The 21,249-nt window shown below is 44.4% G+C and overlaps 2 protein-coding genes and 1 pseudogene across 2 annotated transcripts; all 3 read left to right on the top strand.

The window, feature by feature from the left end:
- Window positions 1–4,727: 4,727 nt before the first annotated feature.
- Window positions 4,728–5,315, top strand: LOC142829337 (olfactory receptor 5AS1-like; annotated as a pseudogene).
- A 7,754-nt stretch (window positions 5,316–13,069) lies between these two features.
- LOC102463423 (olfactory receptor 5J3-like) lies at window positions 13,070–14,008 on the top strand. The gene has a single exon (XM_006133535.2). It carries the CDS (start codon window positions 13,070–13,072, stop codon window positions 14,006–14,008), a length of 939 nt encoding a protein of 312 aa, XP_006133597.2.
- Window positions 14,009–19,890: 5,882 nt separating this feature from the next.
- LOC102463680 (olfactory receptor 8U9-like) lies at window positions 19,891–20,847 on the top strand. The gene has a single exon (XM_006133536.4). It carries the CDS (start codon window positions 19,909–19,911, stop codon window positions 20,845–20,847), a length of 939 nt encoding a protein of 312 aa, XP_006133598.3. The 5' UTR covers window positions 19,891–19,908.
- Window positions 20,848–21,249: the final 402 nt, after the last annotated feature.

The raw sequence follows: 21,249 nt of genomic DNA, 5'->3' as shown, positions 1-21,249 counted from the left end.
CTGGAGGGTCCTGCCAATAACACTGCAGCTGCCGGGGGTGAGAGAAATCTTTGCTTTGAAATCCTATACCTTAGAATCATAGAATAATAGGACTGGAAGGGACCGCAAGAGGTCATCGAGTCCAGCCCCCCGCCCTCAAGGCAGGACCAAGCTCCGTCTACACCATCCCTGACAGATGTCTATCTAACCTGTTCTTAAATATCTCCAGAGAGGGAGATTCCACCACCTCCCTTGGCAATTTATTCCAATATTTGACCACCCTGACAGTTAGGAATTTTTTCCTAATGTCCAATCTAAACCTCCCCTGCTGCACTTTAAGCCCTTGTCTCCTTGTCCTGTCCTCAGTAACCAAGAGGAACAAATTTTCTTCTTCCTCCTTGTGACACCCTTTTAGATATTTGAAAACCGCTATCATGTCCCCCCTTAATCTTCTTTTTTCCAAACTAAACAAGCCCAGTTCATGAAGCCTGGCTTCATAGGTCATGTTCTCTAAACCTTTAATCATTCTTGTCGCTCTTCTCTGTACCCTTGTTAAGTTAGGCATGAGTTGTATTTTACCTTTTATTTCTTTGTAGCCAATTCTCTGCTTACTTTGTTCTGTAATCAGTAAATGTGTTTTATTGTTTAATTGAGGCACACTTTTTTGTATTGAAATATTTGGGAATCTCTACTTGGGAAGAAGTCTTGCACATGCCATTGTCTAAAAGGAGAGCCAATACATGAAGTGACGTAGTCCATCGGGGGCTAGACAGTACCAGACACACATTCCATTCAGCATCACTAGGCACTATCGCCTAGTGCTTAGTACTCTGTGTTGTCAGGTTAAAAAGCTGCCAGAGGTAGAGCCCAGAGTTTTAGGTGCAAGTTAATTGCTGGGAAAGAGGAAAAGAAACTGTGCAGAAAAGTTTACACACCAGGTGCAGAACTGAAAGTATGAAATGTAATCAGGAATAGTCAACATGGATTCACCAAGGGCAAATCATGCCTTACCAATCTGATTAGCTTCTATGATGAGGTAACTGGCTCTGTGGACATGGGAAAGTCAGTGGATGTGATATACCTTTACTTTAGCAAGGCTTTTGATACAGTCTCACATAATAGTCTTGCCAGCAAGTTAAGGAAGTCTGGATTAGATAAATGGACTGGAAGGTGGATAGAAGATTGGCCAGATTGTTGGGCCAACAGGCAGTGATCAACAGCTCAATGTCTGGCTGGAGGTCAGTTTCAAATGGAGCATCCCAAGGATCGGTTCTAGAGCCGGTTTTGTTCAACACCATTATCAATTACCTTGATGAGTGAATGGATTACACCCTCAGCAAATTTGCGGATAACACTAAACTGGGGTAGAGGTAGATAAGTTGGAGGATGGGGATAGGATCCAAAGTGAGCTAGCTAAATTGGAGGATTGGGCCAAAAGCAATCTGATGAGGCTCAACAAGGACAAGTGTAGAGTCCTGAACTTGGGACAGAAGTAACCCAAGCATTGTTACAGGCTGGGGACCGACTGGCTAAGGAGCAGTTCAGCATAAAAGGAACAGGGAATTACAGTGGATGAGAAGCTGGATATGAGTCAACAGTGTGCCCTTGTAGCCAGGAAGGTTAATTACATATTAGGGTGCATTAAGAAGAGCATTTCCAGCAGATCTAGAAAAATTATTATTCCCCTTTATTCGACACTGGTGAGGCCACGTTTGGAGTATTACATCTAATTCTGCCCACCCCCGCCATTACAGAAAAGATGTGGATGCATTGGAGAAAGTCCAGCAGAGGGCAACAGAAATGCTTAGGAGGCTAGAGCACATGACCTAGGAGGAGAGGCTGAGGGATTTGGGCTTGATTGGTCTATGGAAGAGAAGAGTGAGGGGGGATTTGATAGAAGCCTTTTCACTCAAAGGGGGTGTCAAGGAGGATGGTAAGAGGCTGTTCGCAGTGGTGGCAGATGGCAGGATGAGGAGCAATGATCTCAAGTTGCAGTGGGGGAGGTCTCGGTTGGATATTAGGAAACTCTATTTCCTTTTGGGGATGGTGAAACACTGGGATGGGTTCCCTACGGAGGAGGTGGAATCTCCATCCCCAGACATTTTTAAGTCTGAGCTTGACAAACCTGGGCTGGGATGATTGAGTTGGGGTTGGTTCTGCTTTGGGCAGGGGGCTGAACTTGATGACCTCCTGAGATCTCTTCCAGCCCTGGGCTTCTATGACTGTATGAATTAGTGAACGCTTTAGAAAACACTGCCTCCGGACAGAGTATTTCAACAGGTTCATTTCCACTTTACAGGGAAGAACCCAACTAACAATGGAGACTAGATGTTTGTGATCAAGTGCTGAGTTTCTCTGGTCACCATGTGTCCTCCATCAAGTAAAATCAGTGAACCTATCTATTCTATTATGGGGAGTAACATAGCAAGAGGAAGACAAAGAATATCATAGTCTATGATAGATCGATCGATAGATCGATAGATCTATAGAAAGATCGATAGATCGATAGATAGATAGATCGATAGATAGATCAGGAGATCTCCAATATATTGTACACGTTTCACATTCCACCTGTTGGGACAATGAGGTGATTCTGAACCTAGGAATGTCCGAGAAAATGTCAGTGGTTTTCAGTATGTCTCAAGTTTTTTATACAGACCCGTGTAATATAATTAGTGAGCTTCAGCTCCATTTCTCATTCTGTTAATTCAGCAAATTTATTTCATGAAATTATCTTTTCCATGGAAATTTTCATTTTCCACCAAACTCTTTCCCCGCCCCCTCCGTCAAACTGTGGCTGTGGGGCTCTGGTGATGGTCCAGGCCAGTTCAGCAAGAGGAGAGTCCATCATGCATCGTGGGGACGGAGTTCAGCTGGGGAGCATGGCCCATGGCAGACATTAATGGGCTGTGGTAACTGAGGCACCTCTGAGGTATTTCTGAGGGGATCTATTGTGTGTTCAGCCAAAAGCTTTCAGAGTCCACAAACAAAGCCTTTGCTGCTCAGCTCGACACAGTCCCAGGGTTGAACTATGAACACAGGAAGATGAAATATACGCCCTGTTTTACTGTGTAACTCTGATAGAAATTACATCATTTAGTAACATAGAAGGAAAGAACGTGCTAAATTAATTCCCAGAGTAAGAGTCATACCAAGAGTAACTTTTCTTCACTCGGAAGCTTCATTAGGTGTTGTGCCTCTTGAGATTAGTTATTCCTGGTTACTTCAGGGAGCATGTCTCATGGATCACAGATCTGACCATAAAACTTCCTGAACACTCAAAATTGGTGCATTTTGTGGATGGGGAAACACCACATCTCTCTCTTCTCAGCAGGTACATGCTGTTGTCCTGCATCACAGTTACTCACCCTTTTGAACACCATAGTGAACAGCAGATACTGAATTCATGACCAACAGCACTAAAAGCCTCAGCCCACCTTGGGCTATAGAAACAAACTACATAATTGGAAAAGGTAGGCAACTACATAGTCTCGGAAGGATATGTTTCCATTGTTTCTTAGGATTTCCATATAGAATCATGTAAATGCCATTTTACAGGCAAAAAAGCTTAATTAGCAGAGCACACAAGCTTTTCCCGAAACACACATCCCAAAACAGAGAGCTCCCCTTTCCCAAAGAGGATGAAAAGATTGTCACTCATTTACTCTCACCCCATCGTAAGCTAAGCAATAATTTCATCACACTGAGATGGTTTCACCCTGAGGGTACGTCTAGACTACAGGCTTCTGTCGACAGAAGTTTTGTCGACAGATACTGTCGACAAAACTTCTGTCGACAAAGAGCGTCTAGACTACATTGAGTTCTGTCGACAAAGCAAGCTGCTTTGTCGACATGGTAGAGTAGACGCAAAGGACAGTTTACATACAATAACACCTTCTGTCGACAGAAACTCTGTCGACAGAAGGCGTTATGCCTCGTAAAATGAGGTTTACCAGCGTCGACAAAACTGCTGAGTTCTGTCGACGTTATGTCGACAGAACTCAGCGGTAGTGTGGACGCAGGTATAGTTTTGTCGACAAAAGTCCACTTTTGTCGACAAAACCCTATAGTCTAGACACACCCTGATTCTCTCACAGCAGAGTCACAAGTCACTGTTTGCTGCTTGGATTAGTGATCAGGAGTATTTGTGTGTGGGTGGCATGATTAACCTGCATATACTTGTCTCTGTGCAGGGTGCGCACTGTATGGAACACCTGGAATGAGCAGCTGTGAACATCTGGCTCTGGACACTAAGCCCATACCTGATATTATACAGGTGCCTATTGCCAAGCGGATTTCCATTTTTCTTCACTTCATTTGTTAGTGAGAAAGGACATGTTGCTTGAGCCATCTAGCTGCCCACATCTCTGTAGCTGCCCAATTTCTGCTCAGAGGAGATGGAAGAGGGAAATCACTCAGTGGTGACTGAGTTCATTCTCTCAGGACTGACAGATCGTCCGGAGCTCCAGGTCCCCCTATTTTGGATGATCCTGCTGATTTATGTTACCAACCTGGTGGGGAACGGGGGGATGATCTTGTTAATCATGATTGACTCCCAACTCCATACCCCCATGTACTTTTTCCTCAGGAATTTGTCTTTCTGTGATATCTGCTGTTCCACAGTAATAGCCCCTAAGATGCTGCAGAATTTCTTAGCTGAGAGAAAAAACTTTTCTTACATTGCATGTGCTGTGCAAATGTATTTCAGTACATTTTCTCAAGACAGTGAATGCCTCTTGCTGGGTGTGATGGCATATGATCGTTATGTAGCCATCTGTAACCCGCTGCTCTACATGGTTACAATGTCCAGACAGCGCTGTAACCTGCTAGTGGCAGGGGTGTATCTTGTGGTGTTGGTGGAATCAATGATAATCGTAAGTCTGACATTTCAGCTATCATTCTGCCATTCCAATGTCATTAATAATTTCTTCTGTGATATGCCCACATTGCTGGCACTTTCTTGCTCTGACATCCGCATCGGTGAGATTGTGATGTTTGCCTTCACGTGTTTAGTTAATCTGGGCAGCTTTGTGACCATCCTCCTCTCCTATGTCTGTATCTTCTCCACCATCCTGCGGATCCGCTCTGCCGAGGGCTGACACAAAGTCTTCTCTACCTGCACCTTCCACTTGATTGCAGTGGTCATGACATATGGCACCCTCCTTTTCATCTATTTCCGACCCACCTCCAGCTATTCCATGGACACAGACAAAGTGGCCACGGTGTTCTACACGCTGGTGATCCCCATGTTGAACCCCCTCATCTACAGCCTGAGGAACAGGGAGGTGAAGGATGCCTTGCACAAAACCATGAACAAATTCATAAGAAAGTCTTGAATTTGTTCATCTCCATGCAGGTTGAGAGATAGGGAGTAGAAACTCATGAATTTAATTCCAGGCCATTGCAATGACATTTTGTAGACCCTTATGGTATTATTGTTCCATGCTATATTGTTTTTTGTTAATTTGTTTACATACCAATAAGTCCTGCGGACCCTATCTGAGATCTGGCTCTATTATGCTATTACTCCAGCAACATTCAAGGAGTCAGCTTTTCCACATGAGTGAGTACATAAATATATGTCACTAGCTTTGAAATCATAGAGATGTTTGTCTGTGGAAAGAAGAGTGGGGGGCATCAAATGTCTCTCTTCTTTGTAGCTGGCTTGGTTTCCTTATGATGTGTGTGATTTCTATGGCTGAAGCAAAGGGAGTTGTTGCAGAAACAGATTCTCACCTGGTTTATGTCTATGCACTACGAGGAAAAACATTGTTTCTATCACAACACCCTTCACTTCCTGTGAGGAGAACATCAAAACAAATAAGAGCCAGGTGTCAAAGAGAAAGCACACTGTGTGTGTGCACACTGTGACAGACTGCGCCGAACACAATGCAAAAGTGTGAGCTTTCTCTACAATCTAAATTAAATGCAGAAGTAAAATCAGACCCCTCCTCAGCAGGTTAGCTGTGTGTTCTTGCTCTTAGTTCTCTTGGGATGTACTATAGACTGGGAAGTGTAGGGGTATGGGGAATTGTAGGGCTCTGGGGACTGGGAGCACAAAATGGATGGAGCTGCACCAATAAGTGATTTTTTTTAGGTCACTGCTTCATAGAAAACATTCATCTGAACCCAATCAAAGTCTGGAAATTCCCCAAAAGGATGAGAAAACTGAAAACCATGTCTGAAATGTCCTTTTGGGAGGAAGGAAACTTTTCACATGACCAGAAATGGCACATGTCTTTTCCTTCTTCCTTGGGCTTCAATGTAACCGCAAAGCCAGCCAAGGGCTAGCCTGGCAAAATGGATGGGAGTGGAAGAGGTGGTGATACTGCTGGTGCCTCCCTTGTAGGCTTCTATCCAGTGATCAGCACTCACGTGGGAGACATGGGTCAATCCCCCTCTATCTGGTGTGTTGAAGCAATTTGAAAGTGGATCTCCCTCACTGCTGAGGAGCATTGTGGTGACTGGCTGTGTCGTGTCCTGCGTCTTCCTTAGCACTGGTCAATGCTCACAATGAAAGTTGATTTAAGTTATGGTACTACAAATTGAGGTAGCTTAGTTTGACGTGCAGTGGTGCCTGCACCATGTCCACACCGTGCTGTGTCAATGGGAGAGTTATGGAACTGAACCAATGTCACTTAGACCACCTGCTAGAATCAGTGTTCCTCAGTGGACACTGGGTACAGACGTCAATGGGCAATTGCTGCCCCATTGATCTGAGGTGTCTCTACCAGACGTGCCAGACAAACCCGGCTTCATTTCTGGCAGCAGTGTCCATGTAGCCAGTGGTGCAGCTCTGACCTCAGTCTCTCCAGCTGGAGCCCTGGGCAGAATCACAGGGCCAGACAGAGAGAATGATTTTACTGACTGGTTGCCAGGGGCACCCACCGAGAGGGGAAGCTGCTCAACTTCCAATGGGTCTGTCATTTGTGTTACACCGTAGAACCACTTTGGAAAGAGAGATTGAGAGAGACCCAGACTGGAACAGCTCATTGCTCTGTGGCTGGGATTCTTTCTGGAGAGGCAGGAAACCCAAGTGCACATCTGTGCCCAGCACTGGGCAGACAGGGGGATTGAACGTGGATGTCTCACCTCACAAGTGAACAGTCTGACTATGGGCCAATAAATTGCAAAGGGTGAGTGCACCACTGCTGCCTTGTCTTGGCTGCTTTGTCACTGGTGCCTAAATCCTTCCCCTGACACACACACATGGTTTTGGAATAGTGATAGAAATGTAGCCGTGTTAGTCTGGTGTAGCTGGAACAAAAAACAGGACTATGGAGCACTTGAAAGACTAACAAGATGGTTTATTAGGTGATGAGCTTTCATGGGCCAGATCCACTGAGGAAGTGGGTCTGGCCCACAAAAGCTCATCGCCTAATAAACCATCTTGTTAGTCTTTCAAGTGCTCCATAGTCCTGTTTTATGGTTTTGGAACAAAGCTACAAGTACACTTTCTAACATTTTGTGAATAGTTTCAAGTGATCCAAAGATTTTGTTTTATTATAAAGAAATAAGAAATTCGGCCCTTTCCAGACCCATGTGTGTGTAATGGTCACCACACTGAAAACTGAAAATTCAAAGACTGGGTTACGCAGCCATTGATTTCAAGGCTCTATCTATAAGTTGGTACCAATGGACTCATAACTCCTAGACTCGGTGATTTTAGATTTTATGGGCAACATTAATGAATTGATAAGATGTTTCAATATTTGATGATGTGCACAGTAAAGAGAGAGAGATTGTACAAACCCAGGCTCTCTCCATTCACTATAGATAGACAATGAAATAATAACTATGTGGGTAAGTAACTTTATTTTTACTTTTCACATTCCCTGATGTACACTTACAGGTACCCTTTAAGAAAGCAGGAATTTTTTAAAGTATAAAACATCTGTCAGTGTGTATAATATGTAGGTGCATTTCTCATTCCAATTATATGGAAACAGAATTTTGAAAAACCATCTCTAATTCAGGGTGCCAATGGACCCGTATGAAAGTATGGATCTTTAATTCTCTCTCCCTTTGCCCACCCCTGAAAGGGAGTAATCATATTTGCCTGCCTTATAACAAGGACCATTATCATTTGTAGGTTCTTGTATGCCCTTTATCAACATTCCACCTGTGAGCAACTCTGTGATGGGGTGCGATGGCAGAAGATACCATGTAGGGCCTTGCTGGGGTGCTGAGACAGCCACTGATACTCCCCCCCTTCTTGCTTTCTGGGGCTTCTCACCACCCTGTCCTGTTGGGCCAGATCACCTGGGCTATGTCTACACAGCTGCGTTATTTCGGAATTACTAATGTTATTCTGAAATAACATAGTCCATGACTACATACACACAGTTATTTTAACATAATGTCGAAACAATGTCGAGCTGGATGACTGCTTACTCCAACTACTGTAACCCTCATTGTAGAAGGAGTAAGGAAAGTCGAGGGAAGAGTGCTTTATCTCAAAATAAGTGCTGTGTAGACAGCTACTCAATTAGCGTAGCTCAAGTTGCATAGCTTATTTCAAGTTTAGCCCTGCTGTATAGATGTGCCCCTGGTCTGCAGCCAAGGCACAGAGCTGAGACCACCAACCCCTGAGAAGCAACACGGACACTGAAACTCTTCAGTTCCAAGGAAAATGCAGTTTTGGTCCCAGCTACCAAAAGGGGATCAGAACTGAAAATGAATTATTTAGGGAAGCCCCCTTTAACAATGAAAGGAAGAATGGACACATTCATTGCTCCCCCAGATAGCAAAATTTTTACACAGAGCTTGATAGTAAATAAAAGTGATGTTATTAAGTACAAGCAGTAGGACGTAAATGACTGCAAGTGAAAACAGGAAGAGCAAAGTAGATTACAAATTTAAAATAACAATAAACACATAGCTAGTTTCAACACATAATTCAAACTTATTGCAAAATGTTTTTTATTCCACCTAAGCCTGCAAACCAATGAAGACCTTTTTTCCCCCTAAGGTGTTTGGTTCATTCTTTTAGGAGTAACTTGCCAGACAAAGACAAATAACTGAAAAACTTTGCCTCTTAAATAGCCTTTCTTTCAAGCAGTAATTCTCAGTTTTATATTCTCCCAGTCCATGGAAAATTACCTGGTCAGCCTCTACCAGATGAGAAGGTCACATGACTTCCCAAGACCAGTCACTTTTAAGACTTAAAGGACAAAAGAGCTGTTTATAGGTGATCACCCCGACATTGAGGGAAACCTTTGATGGCTTTCATTTGCACATGTAAAACCACAAACCATTCCATACCCCATAGCTCCAACTTTACTTACAAGAGTGATACATGCACCAAAATAAGATACGCAAATCCAGAAGATCAAGACATTAAAACTGATGGGATGCATGAGGTATTTTATCCAAAGCATCTTTGAGTTATGCATATTTGTGTCCACAAGTCAATTTCATAAAGCATGGGAGGAGAGTAAAACCGTCACAACCACAAAATGTTTGTTGTTTTGATTGTCCTAACTTCCATGTCAGATAGCACAATATTATCTCTATTTCACAAATGATAAGTTGAGGCACAGAGAAAGTTAATGTCCCTATTCAAGGTCACACAAGAGGTCTGCAGTAAAGTCAGGAACTACCTCCAAATTATAAAGCTAAGCTAATGCTCTATATACTAGACAATCTTTCCTTATCATGACAATAGAGAACAGTTGTGTAAAACCTTTGCGTAAAAGAGTGGTGACAGCCCCTCTTTCTCTAAAGAAAACTCTGTAGTGGAAATGTGGAAGATGTTTGAGATATCGAGGAGACTAGGTGGTGTACAGCAATCATTCCTTTCATGCCTGCATCTCCTTGGATGCCCTAGGCAGCCATTTGTGCTTTTTGTTTCTCATTATTCTCTCATCATTCTCAAAGAGTTAGCTGTTTGCTCAAGATGGTACAGTTTAGGAATTCACTGTTTATTCTCAACAAGTTCTGGGACGGGTCCCAAGGCCATCCACCTAGTATGGGAGTACGGGAGTGTTTGGGATGATCACATAGTTATGCTGAATGTCTGCCACCTGCTACAGCTAATTATTTGACCTGTGAAAATATCCAATGTATCAACAATCTTGCCAGGTTCTCAAAACAACAGCTGTGAGTAATGTAGATACAACATTATATAAATGTAGGGGATATTCCTAACATCAGATCCTCGGCATAGACCGAAGCCATGGGAGGTGCTATGTACCGGCCATTGGGGTCCATCCACTGTCCTTCTTCAGGGGGTTCCTGGCAGCAGAAGGGACATAAGCATTGTATTTTATTCTGAGATTTGCTTAATAAAGTCTTTAAGCCTTCACTCAATTTGTGTGCTTATTGCCTCCGAATCCTTTAAGAAAAGCACCATTGCCTCTTGGCAACACAAACTCATAAACTGCTGATCATCGTTGTTCTGATAAAATGTGTGTGGTAACATTATGGCTGTGTCTACATTGGCATGATTTTGTGCAAAAACATGCTGCCTGTCTACACTGCCAGGGAGCTCTTGTGCAAGAACACTGACATTCTACTGTATGAAATCAGTGCTTCTTGCGCCAGAACTATGATGCTCCCGCTAAGGAAAAAGCTCTCTTGCGCAACTGTTCTTGCGCAAGAGGCCAGTGTAGACAGGCAACATGAATTTCTTGTGCAAGAAAGCCCAATGGCTAAAATGGCCATCAAAGCTTTCTTACGCAAGAGAGAATCTACACTGGCACGGATGCTTTTGCACAAAAGCACATCTCTTGTGCAAAAGCACATGCCAGTGTAGATGCTCTCTTGCGCAAATACTTTAACGCAAAGACTCTTCATTAAAAGTATTTGCACAAAATCTTGCCAGTGTAGACGTAGCCTATATGTTGTAGCTGGTAGGCTAGTTTGCCTTTGTTATATTTAGTGCTACTGTATGCAGCTTCATTATATTCATTGTTACATTTTATACTGCATTGCATTAGATGCAGCAGATGCAAGTAACCTACAAGTTATAAGGTAGATAAGTGGATCTAGCACTCTGTAATTTTGGGCTTTGTTCCTAGCTCAACTATAGACCTCTTGTGTGACCTTGAATCAAGACATCCATTTCTTCCGTGATTTAAGTTGTGACACTAAATAGAATAAAGTTTGCAAGGTGCTCAAAGACGCTACACTGATCTCGATCATGTCGACAGGTAATGAAACTGAGGCTGATCTTGATGGCACTTTCTCTGCATCAGTGCACCCTCCCCACTTCGGACCAACCACACTTTAACCCACATTATTCTCCAGATGGCAGCAATCTCTTCAGGGCACAATGCTGCGCTCTGTTATTTCAGCCTCTCTGTAGGACCAACCTCTTAATCCTGCCACTTACCTCAGTGGCCAAATGCAAACCAAGGTTCAGTCCTGACCACAGAGGCATTATGGATACTAGATAGATTGGAAACCAGCCAGCCACCTCATTTGCAAGTGGGATGCAAAGGTGGGAGGAAGCAGGCCTGCGTGCTACTCTGGGTTGCAACTGAGGGATCCTATAGACGTCAGCTACCCACTGCCCCTTTTCCAAAATATCCCTGTTTCCTTGAGCCATTTCCCATATGCTTAGCCCCTTATTTATCCCTGCGTCACGGCTTCAGTCTGTCAGTCAGTCAGGCTGTGGCTCCGTTTAGCTCCCCCGACCGCACCCACCCCTGCTTTGGCTGTGGTGCTCCTCTTCAGGCAAACCATCCAGTCAGAATTCCAGGGAGCCTTCTGCTCAGTACCTCTTCTTATATGGTCCAGTCCACCTGATTGGCTGCTCCACTAAGCCTTCTCCCTACAGGTTGGGTCGACAAGCCCTCTTCTAATTGGCGAGGTTCTCTCCAAGGCTGCCTTAACCAATCTCCCACTGTGTGGCTCAGGCAACCCATCAAAAGGCCATATCAAGATTTCCAAACATTTGTGAACCCTATTGAAAGGCACATGAGTAGGGTCACTCCTATTCAGAGATGGGCAAACAGAGGCAGAAAGAATTAAAGACCCACATTTTCATTAGAGTCCATAGGCTCAGTGAATTGGTGAATGCCTTGGAAAATGCTGCTTCCAAACGCATGGAATGAGAAGAGGCCATTACAGACCCTTTCAGCTGGGTTATATCCAGCTTTACAGAGAAATGCCCAATTAACAATACAGAACCGATGTCAGGGGTCACATCCTGTTGTCTCCACCAAGCACAATGAGTGAACCAATCTGGCCTATTTTGGGAAGTCCGTAGTGAGAGAAGGACATAGAAGATCATAGTGACTGGTCTTCAATAGAGAGAAATTGCATCATTGGATAATACAGAAGGAAAGAGTGCAGCAAATTAATCCCCAAGGCATGAGTTACACCAGGAGAAACTTTGGTTCACTGAGCTCATTAATTAGGTGGGTGCCCCTCAGAGTGCAGTTATTCCCACTTACTTCAGGGAACATGTCCCATGGAACAGATCTCAGTATAAAACTTCTTGAATCCTGAAAATAGGCAATTTCTGTCGATGGGGAGACTGCACCATATCTCTTTCTTCTCAGCAGGTAAGTGTACTGTCCTGCATCACAGTCACGTTCAGAGAGACCACATGATGACCACAAGGTTTTTCATTCATGGTCTCCAGCACTAAAGGCCTCCATCCAGATCCTACCCTTTCAGATAAAGACAAATTAGGCACTTACGGAGTCACTGAGGCAAGAGGTTTCCAGTATCTCTCAGGGTTCTCATACACACCAATGGAAATGCGATTTAAGATGCTTCATAAGCAAGTTTTATCACCAACCGTCATGCTGAGCTATTGATGTATCCTTGCCCAAGTAGGGGTGAGAGAGTGAAACTCATTTACTCTCACTTTCCTGAGTTAAGCAATTGTCTCTTCAGTCTGAGATGACTTTCAGCTTGATTCTCCCACAACAAAGTCACAAGTTGGTGTTTGCTACTCGGATTAGTGAAGAGGAGTGTTTTTGTGTTACCATCTATCTATTCCTTGATCCTGAACTGGTGCCCATTAAGATATTAACATCCATTTTTCTTTCCTTAATTTGTTACAGAGAAGGGATAATTTCCCTGAGCCATTCATCTGCCGACAACTCCGTAGCTGCCTGATCTCAGCTCAGACGAGATGGAAGAGGGAAATCACTCGGTGGTGACTGAGTTCATTCTCTCAGGACTGACAGATCGTCCGGAGCTGCAGCTTCCCCTGTTTTGGGTGTTCCTCCTGATTTATGTTATCACAATGGTGGGGAATGGGGGGATGATCTTGTTAATTACAATTGACCCCCGACTCCACACCCCCATGTACTTTTTCCTTAGTAATTTGTCTTTCTGTGATCTCTGCTATTCCACAATAATTTCTCCTAAAATGTTGCAGAATTTCTTAGCGGAGAGGAAAAGCATCTCTTACAATGCCTGTGCTGTGCAAATGTATTTCTTCATCGTTTTTGCAGATCTTGAATGTCTCTTGCTGGCTGTGATGGCGTATGACCGTTACGTGGCCATCTGTAACCCACTGCTCTATACCGTCACCATGTCCAGACAGCGTTGTAACCAGCTGGTAGCTGGGATGTATCTTGTGGTATTGGTGGAATCAATAATACACACAATTCTGACATTGCGGCTGTCATTCTGCCGCTCCAATATCATTAATAATTTTTTCTGTGATGCTCCCTCACTGTTGATGCTCTCCTGCTCTGACACACGCATCAATGACATTATGCTCTTTTTCTTCACATGCCTCATTACTCTGAATAGTGCTGTGGCCATTCTCCTCTCCTATGTCTATATCTTCTCCACCATCCTGCGGATCCGCTCTGCAGAGGGCCGGCACAAAGCTTTCTCCACCTGCGCTTTCCACTTGACTGTGGTGGTCATATTATATGGCACCCTCTTTTTCATCTATTTCCGACCCACCTCCAGCTATTCTATGGACTCCGACAAAGTGGCCTCAGTGTTCTACACGCTGGTGATCCCCATGTTGAACCCCCTCATCTACAGCCTGAGGAACAGGGAGGTGAAGGACGCCTTGCACAAAGCCATGAATAAACTCCTAAGAAAGTCTTGAATCTTTTCATCTCAGCACAGGTTGAGTCATAGGGAGCGGAAGGAAGTGAATCCAGATCAGGTCATTTTGCAGACCCTGTGGTATTATTATTCATTATTATGTTATTCTTATTAGTAAATTGTTTACATACCAATAAGGTCTGCAGGTCCTACCTTAAATTAGGGCTCTATTTTGCTATTACTCCTGTTCCACATGTATGAATAAATAGTTATATGTAAGTACCTTTTACACCATGAGATGTTTGCATTTGGAAAGAAGAAGGGGACTTCACATGTCCCACTTCTTTGTAGCTGACTTGGTTTAATTATGACCTCTGTGAAGTCTATGGCTGAGGCAAAGCAAGTTATTGCAGAGATTGTCACCTGTTTTGGGTTCATGCACTATGAGAAAAAACATGCTTTTCCTCACGTCTGTCACTTCATCTTAAGGGAACAACAAAACAAATAAGAGCGTGGTGTGTAAGAGAGAACACGGTGTATCTGCATCCGCTGTGATGGGCTCAACTGAACAGAATGTAAAATAGAACAGAAAGGGTGAAGTTTCTCTATAACAGACATTAAACACAGAAATAAAATCAGATGCTAGATACTGACAGGTTAACTGTGCGTTCTTACCCTCTGTTCTCTTGGGGTGTGTTTCAGAATGTGAAGGGTAGGGATTTGGGGAATTATATGGATCCGGGGACTGTGAGTGTGAAATGGACTAAACTGTGACTTTAACTGAATTTTTACTTCATGGCTGCTCAGAAAATGTTCATCTCAATGCTTCTAAGCTTCAGTCCAGTAACCAGAGCACTCATGTGGGATGTGGCAGACACGGGTCAATCCCCCTGTGTCTGGTGTGTTGCAGCAATTGGAAAGTAGGTCTCCCACACTGCTGAGGGGTGCCCTGCTGACTAGCTGTGTTGTGTCCTGGAGCTTCCTTATTGCTGGGCAATGCTCATGCTGTACGTTAATTCAAGTGCTACTGCAAGTTGATGTAGCTTAGTTTGACATGCAGTGGTTCCTGCACCCTATGCTCACCGTGCTGTCTCTATGGGAGAGTTATGAAACTGAACCCATGTAATTCGATCACCTGTCAGTATCAGTGTTCGTCAGCCTTGGGACAGATCCTCTGAGTGTGCTGGGTACAGACCTCGCTGGGCAATTGCTGCCTCATTGATCTGATGTGTCTTCACCAGACGTGCCAAACAAACCCGGCTTCATTTCTGGTAGCAGTGTCCATGTAGCCAGTGGTGGATCTCTGGCCTCAGTCTCTGCTGCTGGAGCCATGGCGTTCCTGAATCACAGGGCCAGACAGAGAGAATGATTTTATTGACTGATTGCCGGGGCACCCACCTAGAGGGGGAGCTGCTCAACTTCCTGTCCCTGTTCCAATAGGTCTGAAATTTGTATTACGCAAGATAACAAATTTGGAAGGAGAGACTGAGAGCAATGCAGACAGGAAAAGCTCATTGCTCCGTGGCTGGGATTCTGTCTGGAAAGGCAGGAAATCCAAGTGCACATCTGAGCCCAGCATTGGACAGATAGGAGCATTGAACATGGATCTCCCAACTCACAGGTGACCACTGTGGCAACTGGCTATTAAATTACAAAGCACAAGTGCACCACATCATCAGGAGAATTTCTAACACAGTTGTGAATTGTTTGAAGTAAAGTACAATTTCATTGTTATGGACAATAAATTCTTTGTTGATAAGAAATTCACCATTTCTAGACACAATTATATAATAGTCACTGCACTCAATGTTGACAAGAGGACTCTTCACCTCCTTCTTGTCCAATATTAAAATGACTTGATGGGAGATACAGTGCTCCACACTGTATGGTGCTCTTGTCCTGTGTGCTCCATATCCACAAGGAAAAATGCGACAAAAACATTAATTACATGTGCTGTACAAAACTGTTGTCCTGGGAAAAACGGTGCTCCAGGGAGGAAACCTGAAAGCCATGAAAGCCAAATTTAATCTCAGCTCGCTCAGGCAGCAGCTCCAATTCTAGCACTGGTATGATCACAAATTGGGGAAAGGTTTGACTCCGATACTGATTTTAGGGTTCTCACCTTGTTCTGCTTCCGTCCTTCTCAACTAATTGGAGAAGAGGAGGAAAGAGTGTAGGAAATTAATCCTCAGGGGAGACTTTGGTTCACTGAACTCATTAATTAGGCATGATGTCTCTCTGAACTCAGTTATTCCCACTTACTCCAGGGAGTGTGTTCCATGGATCAGATCTCAGTATAAAACTTCTCAAACCCTGAAAACAGGCAATTTCTGTCGATGTGACAACACAACCACATCTCCTTCCTCTCAGCAGGCAGGTGCTGTTGTCCTGCATCACTGTCACTTTCAGAGAGACCACATGATGATCAGAAGATTTTTCATTCACGGTCTCAAGCACCGAAAGTTTCAACCCCTCTGAGGTACAGAAACAACACATTAGGGGATTAGGCAATTACATAGTCACTGAGGCAGGTGTTTTCCAGTTTCTCTCAGAGTCTTCTACAGACCAATGGAAATGTCATTTCAGATGCAAAAAAAGCTTCATAAGCAAGTTTTACCGCCACACGACGGCTACGTCTACACTGGCCCCTTTTCCGGAAGGGGCATGTTAATTTCAGCTATCGTAGTAGGGAAATCCGCGGGGGATTTAAATATCCCCCGCGGCATTTAAATAAAAATGTCCGCCGCTTTTTTCCGGCGTTTAGAAAAGCCGGAAAAGAGCGTCTACACTGGCCCCGATCCTCCGGAAAAAGCGCCCTTTTCCGGAGGCTCTTATTCCTACTTTGAAGTAGGTTAAGTACTTTCAAAGTAGGAATAAGAGCCTCCGGAAAAGGGCGCTTTTTCCGGAGGATCGGGGCCAGTGTAGACGCTCTTTTCCGGCTTTTCTAAACGCCGGAAAAAAGCGGCGGACATTTTTATTTAAATGCCGCGGGGGATATTTAAATCCCCCGCGGATTTCCCTACTACGATAGCTGAAATTAACATGCCCCTTCCGGAAAAGGGGCCAGTGTAGACGAGCCCGACATGTCGAGCTACACAGCTCTCCTTGCCCAAAGACGGGGGAGAGAGTGACATCAAAGGCATTTGTTGACCATCCAGGTATGCCTCCTGGGATGAGGTATACCTGGGTGGTCGACAAATGCCTTTGATGTCGACACCCGCGCGTCCAGACTACCGCACTGAGCCGACAAACAGCTGATCAGCTGTTTGTCGGCTCAGCATGGCAGCCATGTAAATTTAAATGAAGCGGCGACAGCCATGTAAATTTAAATGAAGCGGCGATTATTTAAATTGCCACTTCATTTTCCTATGCCTGGTAGCCTTATCTACATGCCTCTGGTGACAGAGGCATGCAGTCTAGACGTTACCCTAAGTCAGTGGATTATGGGCTTTCAAATGATACCTCACAAAATGTGATTTCTACAACATTTATCGTGGTCTTTCAGAAGGGATGAGAACAAGGGTATAAACTGTCATGATGGGAAAAACATTTATTTTCCATCCTATTTGCTTGTGGCTGCTGTCTTTATTTTATGAAGCAGCTAAAGGACGGAAAGTGAAGGAATCTTTTGATAGAGGGCTTTGTATGGGTAACTAAAATATAGGTTGATCTGCACCTATATAGGTTGTTTTGGCTGTGCATGTAATTGGCAGTGTATCTTCAAAGAGGGATCCCAACAAGTTCCCTTGCATTCTTCAAATGTCTGTAGTAGAAACTACTACATCCTCAGCTGATTCATGAGACATATTCAGTAAATATCAAAAAGGCTTCAATTCAGTACAGAATGAGGGACTGGTTGCCACTTTCTTACCAGAATAGCTTTTCTGCCACTGTTCCTCTATTGCCACAAGAAGGAAAACTGCTCAAGAAGGTAGAGCACTGATCTAGCATTCTGTAATTTTGGGCTTTGTTCCTAGAGCATCCACAGGCCTCTTGTACTACTTTGAATCAAGACATTTCCTTTCTCTGTGATGGAATTTGTGACTATCACTTACATTATTCCCCAGATGGCAGCAACCTCTTCTGGACACAGCGCCTCACGCTGTTATCCCTGCCCCTACAGGGGAACCGACCGTTCTTAGTCCTGCCACTTGCCTTAGTGGCCAACTGCAGTCCGAGGTTCAGTCCCTGATCTCAGGAGCAAAATGCAGTCTGGATACCAGCCACTGTCCTCATTTGCAAGAGGGGTGTACAGGTGGAGGGATCCAAACCTGCCTTCTAATGGGTTGGAACTGAGGGATCCAGTTGCCCCATTCTCACATGTCCCTGATTCCTTCAGCCACTTCCCCATAGATTCAGCTCCTTCTTTCTCCCTGTATCAGGGTGTCAGTCTGTCAGTCAGTCAAGCTATAGCTCCCTTTCTCTCCCCTCACCCCACCCATCCTTGCTTTGGTTGTGGTGTTTCTCTCCCGGCAACCAATCCAGGCAGCATTCCAGGAAGCCTTCTGCTCAGCATCCCTTCTTATATGGTCCGGCCAGGCCCTGATTGGCTGCTCCACTAAGCCTTCTCCCTGCAGGTTGGTTCAATAAGCCCTCTTCTGATTGGCTGGCTTCTCTACAAGGCTGCCTTAGCCAATCTTTGCCTGTGTGGCTCAGGTACCCCACTCAAAGACCATGTCAGGATTTACAAACATAGACCAATCCTATTAAAAGGCACATGAGTAGGATTACTCCCATTCAGAGATGGGCAAACAGAGGCAGAAAGAATTTAAGACCCATAATTTCATATGAGCCAATAGACTCAATGAAATGGTGAATGCTTTGGAAAATGCTGCTTCCAGGCACATGGAACGGGAAGAGGCCACTACATACTTTTTTAGAAGGGTCCAGCTTTACAGGGAAATACCCAATTAACAACGTATAGCAGATATCTCAGGTCACATCCTGTTGTCTCCATCAAGCCCTGTGAGTGAAGCTACCAGGCATATTTTGGGGAATATGGAGTGAGAGAAAGTAATGAAATATCCCAGGGATTGGTCTGCGATAGATAGAACCTGCATCACTTAAGAGCACAGGATGAAAGAGTGCACTAAATTAGTCTCCAGGGGAGACTTTGGTTCACTGACCTCATTAATTAGGTGTGGTGCCTCTCTGAGCTCAGTTATTCCCACTTACTCCAGGGAGTGTGTCCCATGGATCAGATCTCAGTATAAAACTTCGCAAACCCTGAAAATAGGCAATTTCTGTCGATGGGACAATCCGACCACATCTCCTTCTTCTCACCAGGTAGGTGCTGTTGTCCTATATGGCTGTCACTTTCAGAGAGACCACATGGTGATCAGATGATTTTTCATACATGGTTTCAAACACTGAAAGCTTCAACCCTTGTGAGGTAGAGACACAAACATTAGGCGATTAGGCAATTACATAGTCATTAAGGAGGATAGTTTTCATTTTCTCTCAGAGTCTTCATACAGACCAGTGGAAATGTCATTTCAGATGCAAAAAAAGATGCATAAGCAAGTTTTACCCTCACCCGAGATGCCAAATTACAGAGCTCTCCTTGCCCAAAGAGGGGAGAGAGAGTGAAACGCATTTACTGTCACCCCTTCGTGAGCTAAGCAATCGCCTTTTTAGTCTGAGATGGTTTTCCACCTGATTCTCTTACAACATAGTCACAAGTCGCTGATCAGATTACTGAAGAGGAGTGTTTGTCTGTGGGGTATGATTCACCTGCATGTCCTAGCATGTGTACAGTGTGTGCATTGTATGGGAAACCTGACATCACCAGCTGTGAACATCTGGTTGTGTTGCCTAAGCTCTTCCCTGATCCCGAACTGGTGTCCATTAAGAAACTGATCTCCAGTTTTCTTCCCTTAATTTCTTACAGAGAAGGGATAATTTCCCCAAGCCATCCAACTGCCCACATCCCATTAGCTGCGTGAGCTCTTTTCCAAGGAGATGGAAGTAGGAAATTGCTCGATGGCGACTGAGTTCATTCTCTCAGGACTGACAGATCGTCCGGAGCTGCAGGTCCCCCTGTTTGTGTTGTTCCTACTGATTTATGTTATCACCCTGGTAGGGAATGGGGGGATGATCTTGTTAATCACAACTGATGCCCGACTCCACACCCCCATGTACTTTTTCCTTCAGAGTTTGTCTTTCTGTGATTTCTGCTATTCCTCCACAATTGCCCCTGAGATGCTGCAGAATTTCTTCACTGAGAGGAAAAGCATTTCCTACACTGCCTGTGCGCTGCAAATGTATTTCTTCATCTCTTTTGCAGATACTCAGTGCCTCTTGCTGGCTGTGATGGCGTACGACCGTTATGTGGCCATCTGTAACCCGCTGCTCTATACGGTCACCATGTCCACGCAGCTTTGCAACAGGCTGGTGGCTGGGGTGTGTGTTGTGGGGTTAGTGGATTCAATGATACACACCTGTCTGACATTCCGGCTGTTGTTCTGCCACTCCAATGTCATTAACCATTTCTTCTGTGATATTCCCCCACTGCTGGCGCTCTCCTCCTCTGACACTCATATCAATGAGATTGTGATATTTGCCTTTGAGTGCATCATTAATGTAAATAGTGCTGTAACAATACTCCTCTCCTATGTCTGGATCATCTCCACCATCCTGCAGACCCGCTCTGCCGAGGGCCGGCGCAAAGCCTTCTCCACCTGCGCTTCTCACTTGACTACTGTGGTCATATTGTATGGCACAGACCTATTTATGTATTTCCGACCCTCTTCCAGCTATTCCATGGAAACGGACAAAATAACCTCCGTTTTTTACACGCTGGTTATCCCCATGTTGAACCCCCTCATCTACAGCCTGAGGAACAGGGAGGTGAAGGACGCGCTGAGAAAAGCCACGAATAAACTCCTAACCAAGTCTTGAATCTCTTCATCACAGTGGAGGTTCAGGGATGGGCAGTGGAAACAGGAGAATTCAATTTCCAGCTGAATGAAATGACATTTGCAGAAGCCCCTTGTATTATTGGTCATTGTCATATTGTTCTTATTATATTGTTATTCAAAAGCGGCGAGGAGTCCTGTGGCACCTTATAGACTAACTGAAGTGTAGGAGCATAAACTTTCGTGGGCAAAGACCTATGTACATGCATCTGACGAAGTGGGTCTTTGCCCACGAAAGCTTATGCTCCTACACTTCAGTTAGTCTATAAAGTGCCACAGGACTCCTCGCCGCTTTTGCAGATTCAGACTAACACAGCTAACCCTCTGATTATTATTCAAGACATTCTTGTAGGCTCTGTTTGAGACCAGGGTTTAGTATTACCCC

Source organism: Pelodiscus sinensis, chromosome 4 (genome assembly GCF_049634645.1).
Source record: "Pelodiscus sinensis isolate JC-2024 chromosome 4, ASM4963464v1, whole genome shotgun sequence".
Classification (NCBI taxonomy): Eukaryota; Metazoa; Chordata; order Testudines; family Trionychidae; genus Pelodiscus; species Pelodiscus sinensis.
This window is presented reverse-complemented; position numbering and strand designations above follow the sequence as displayed.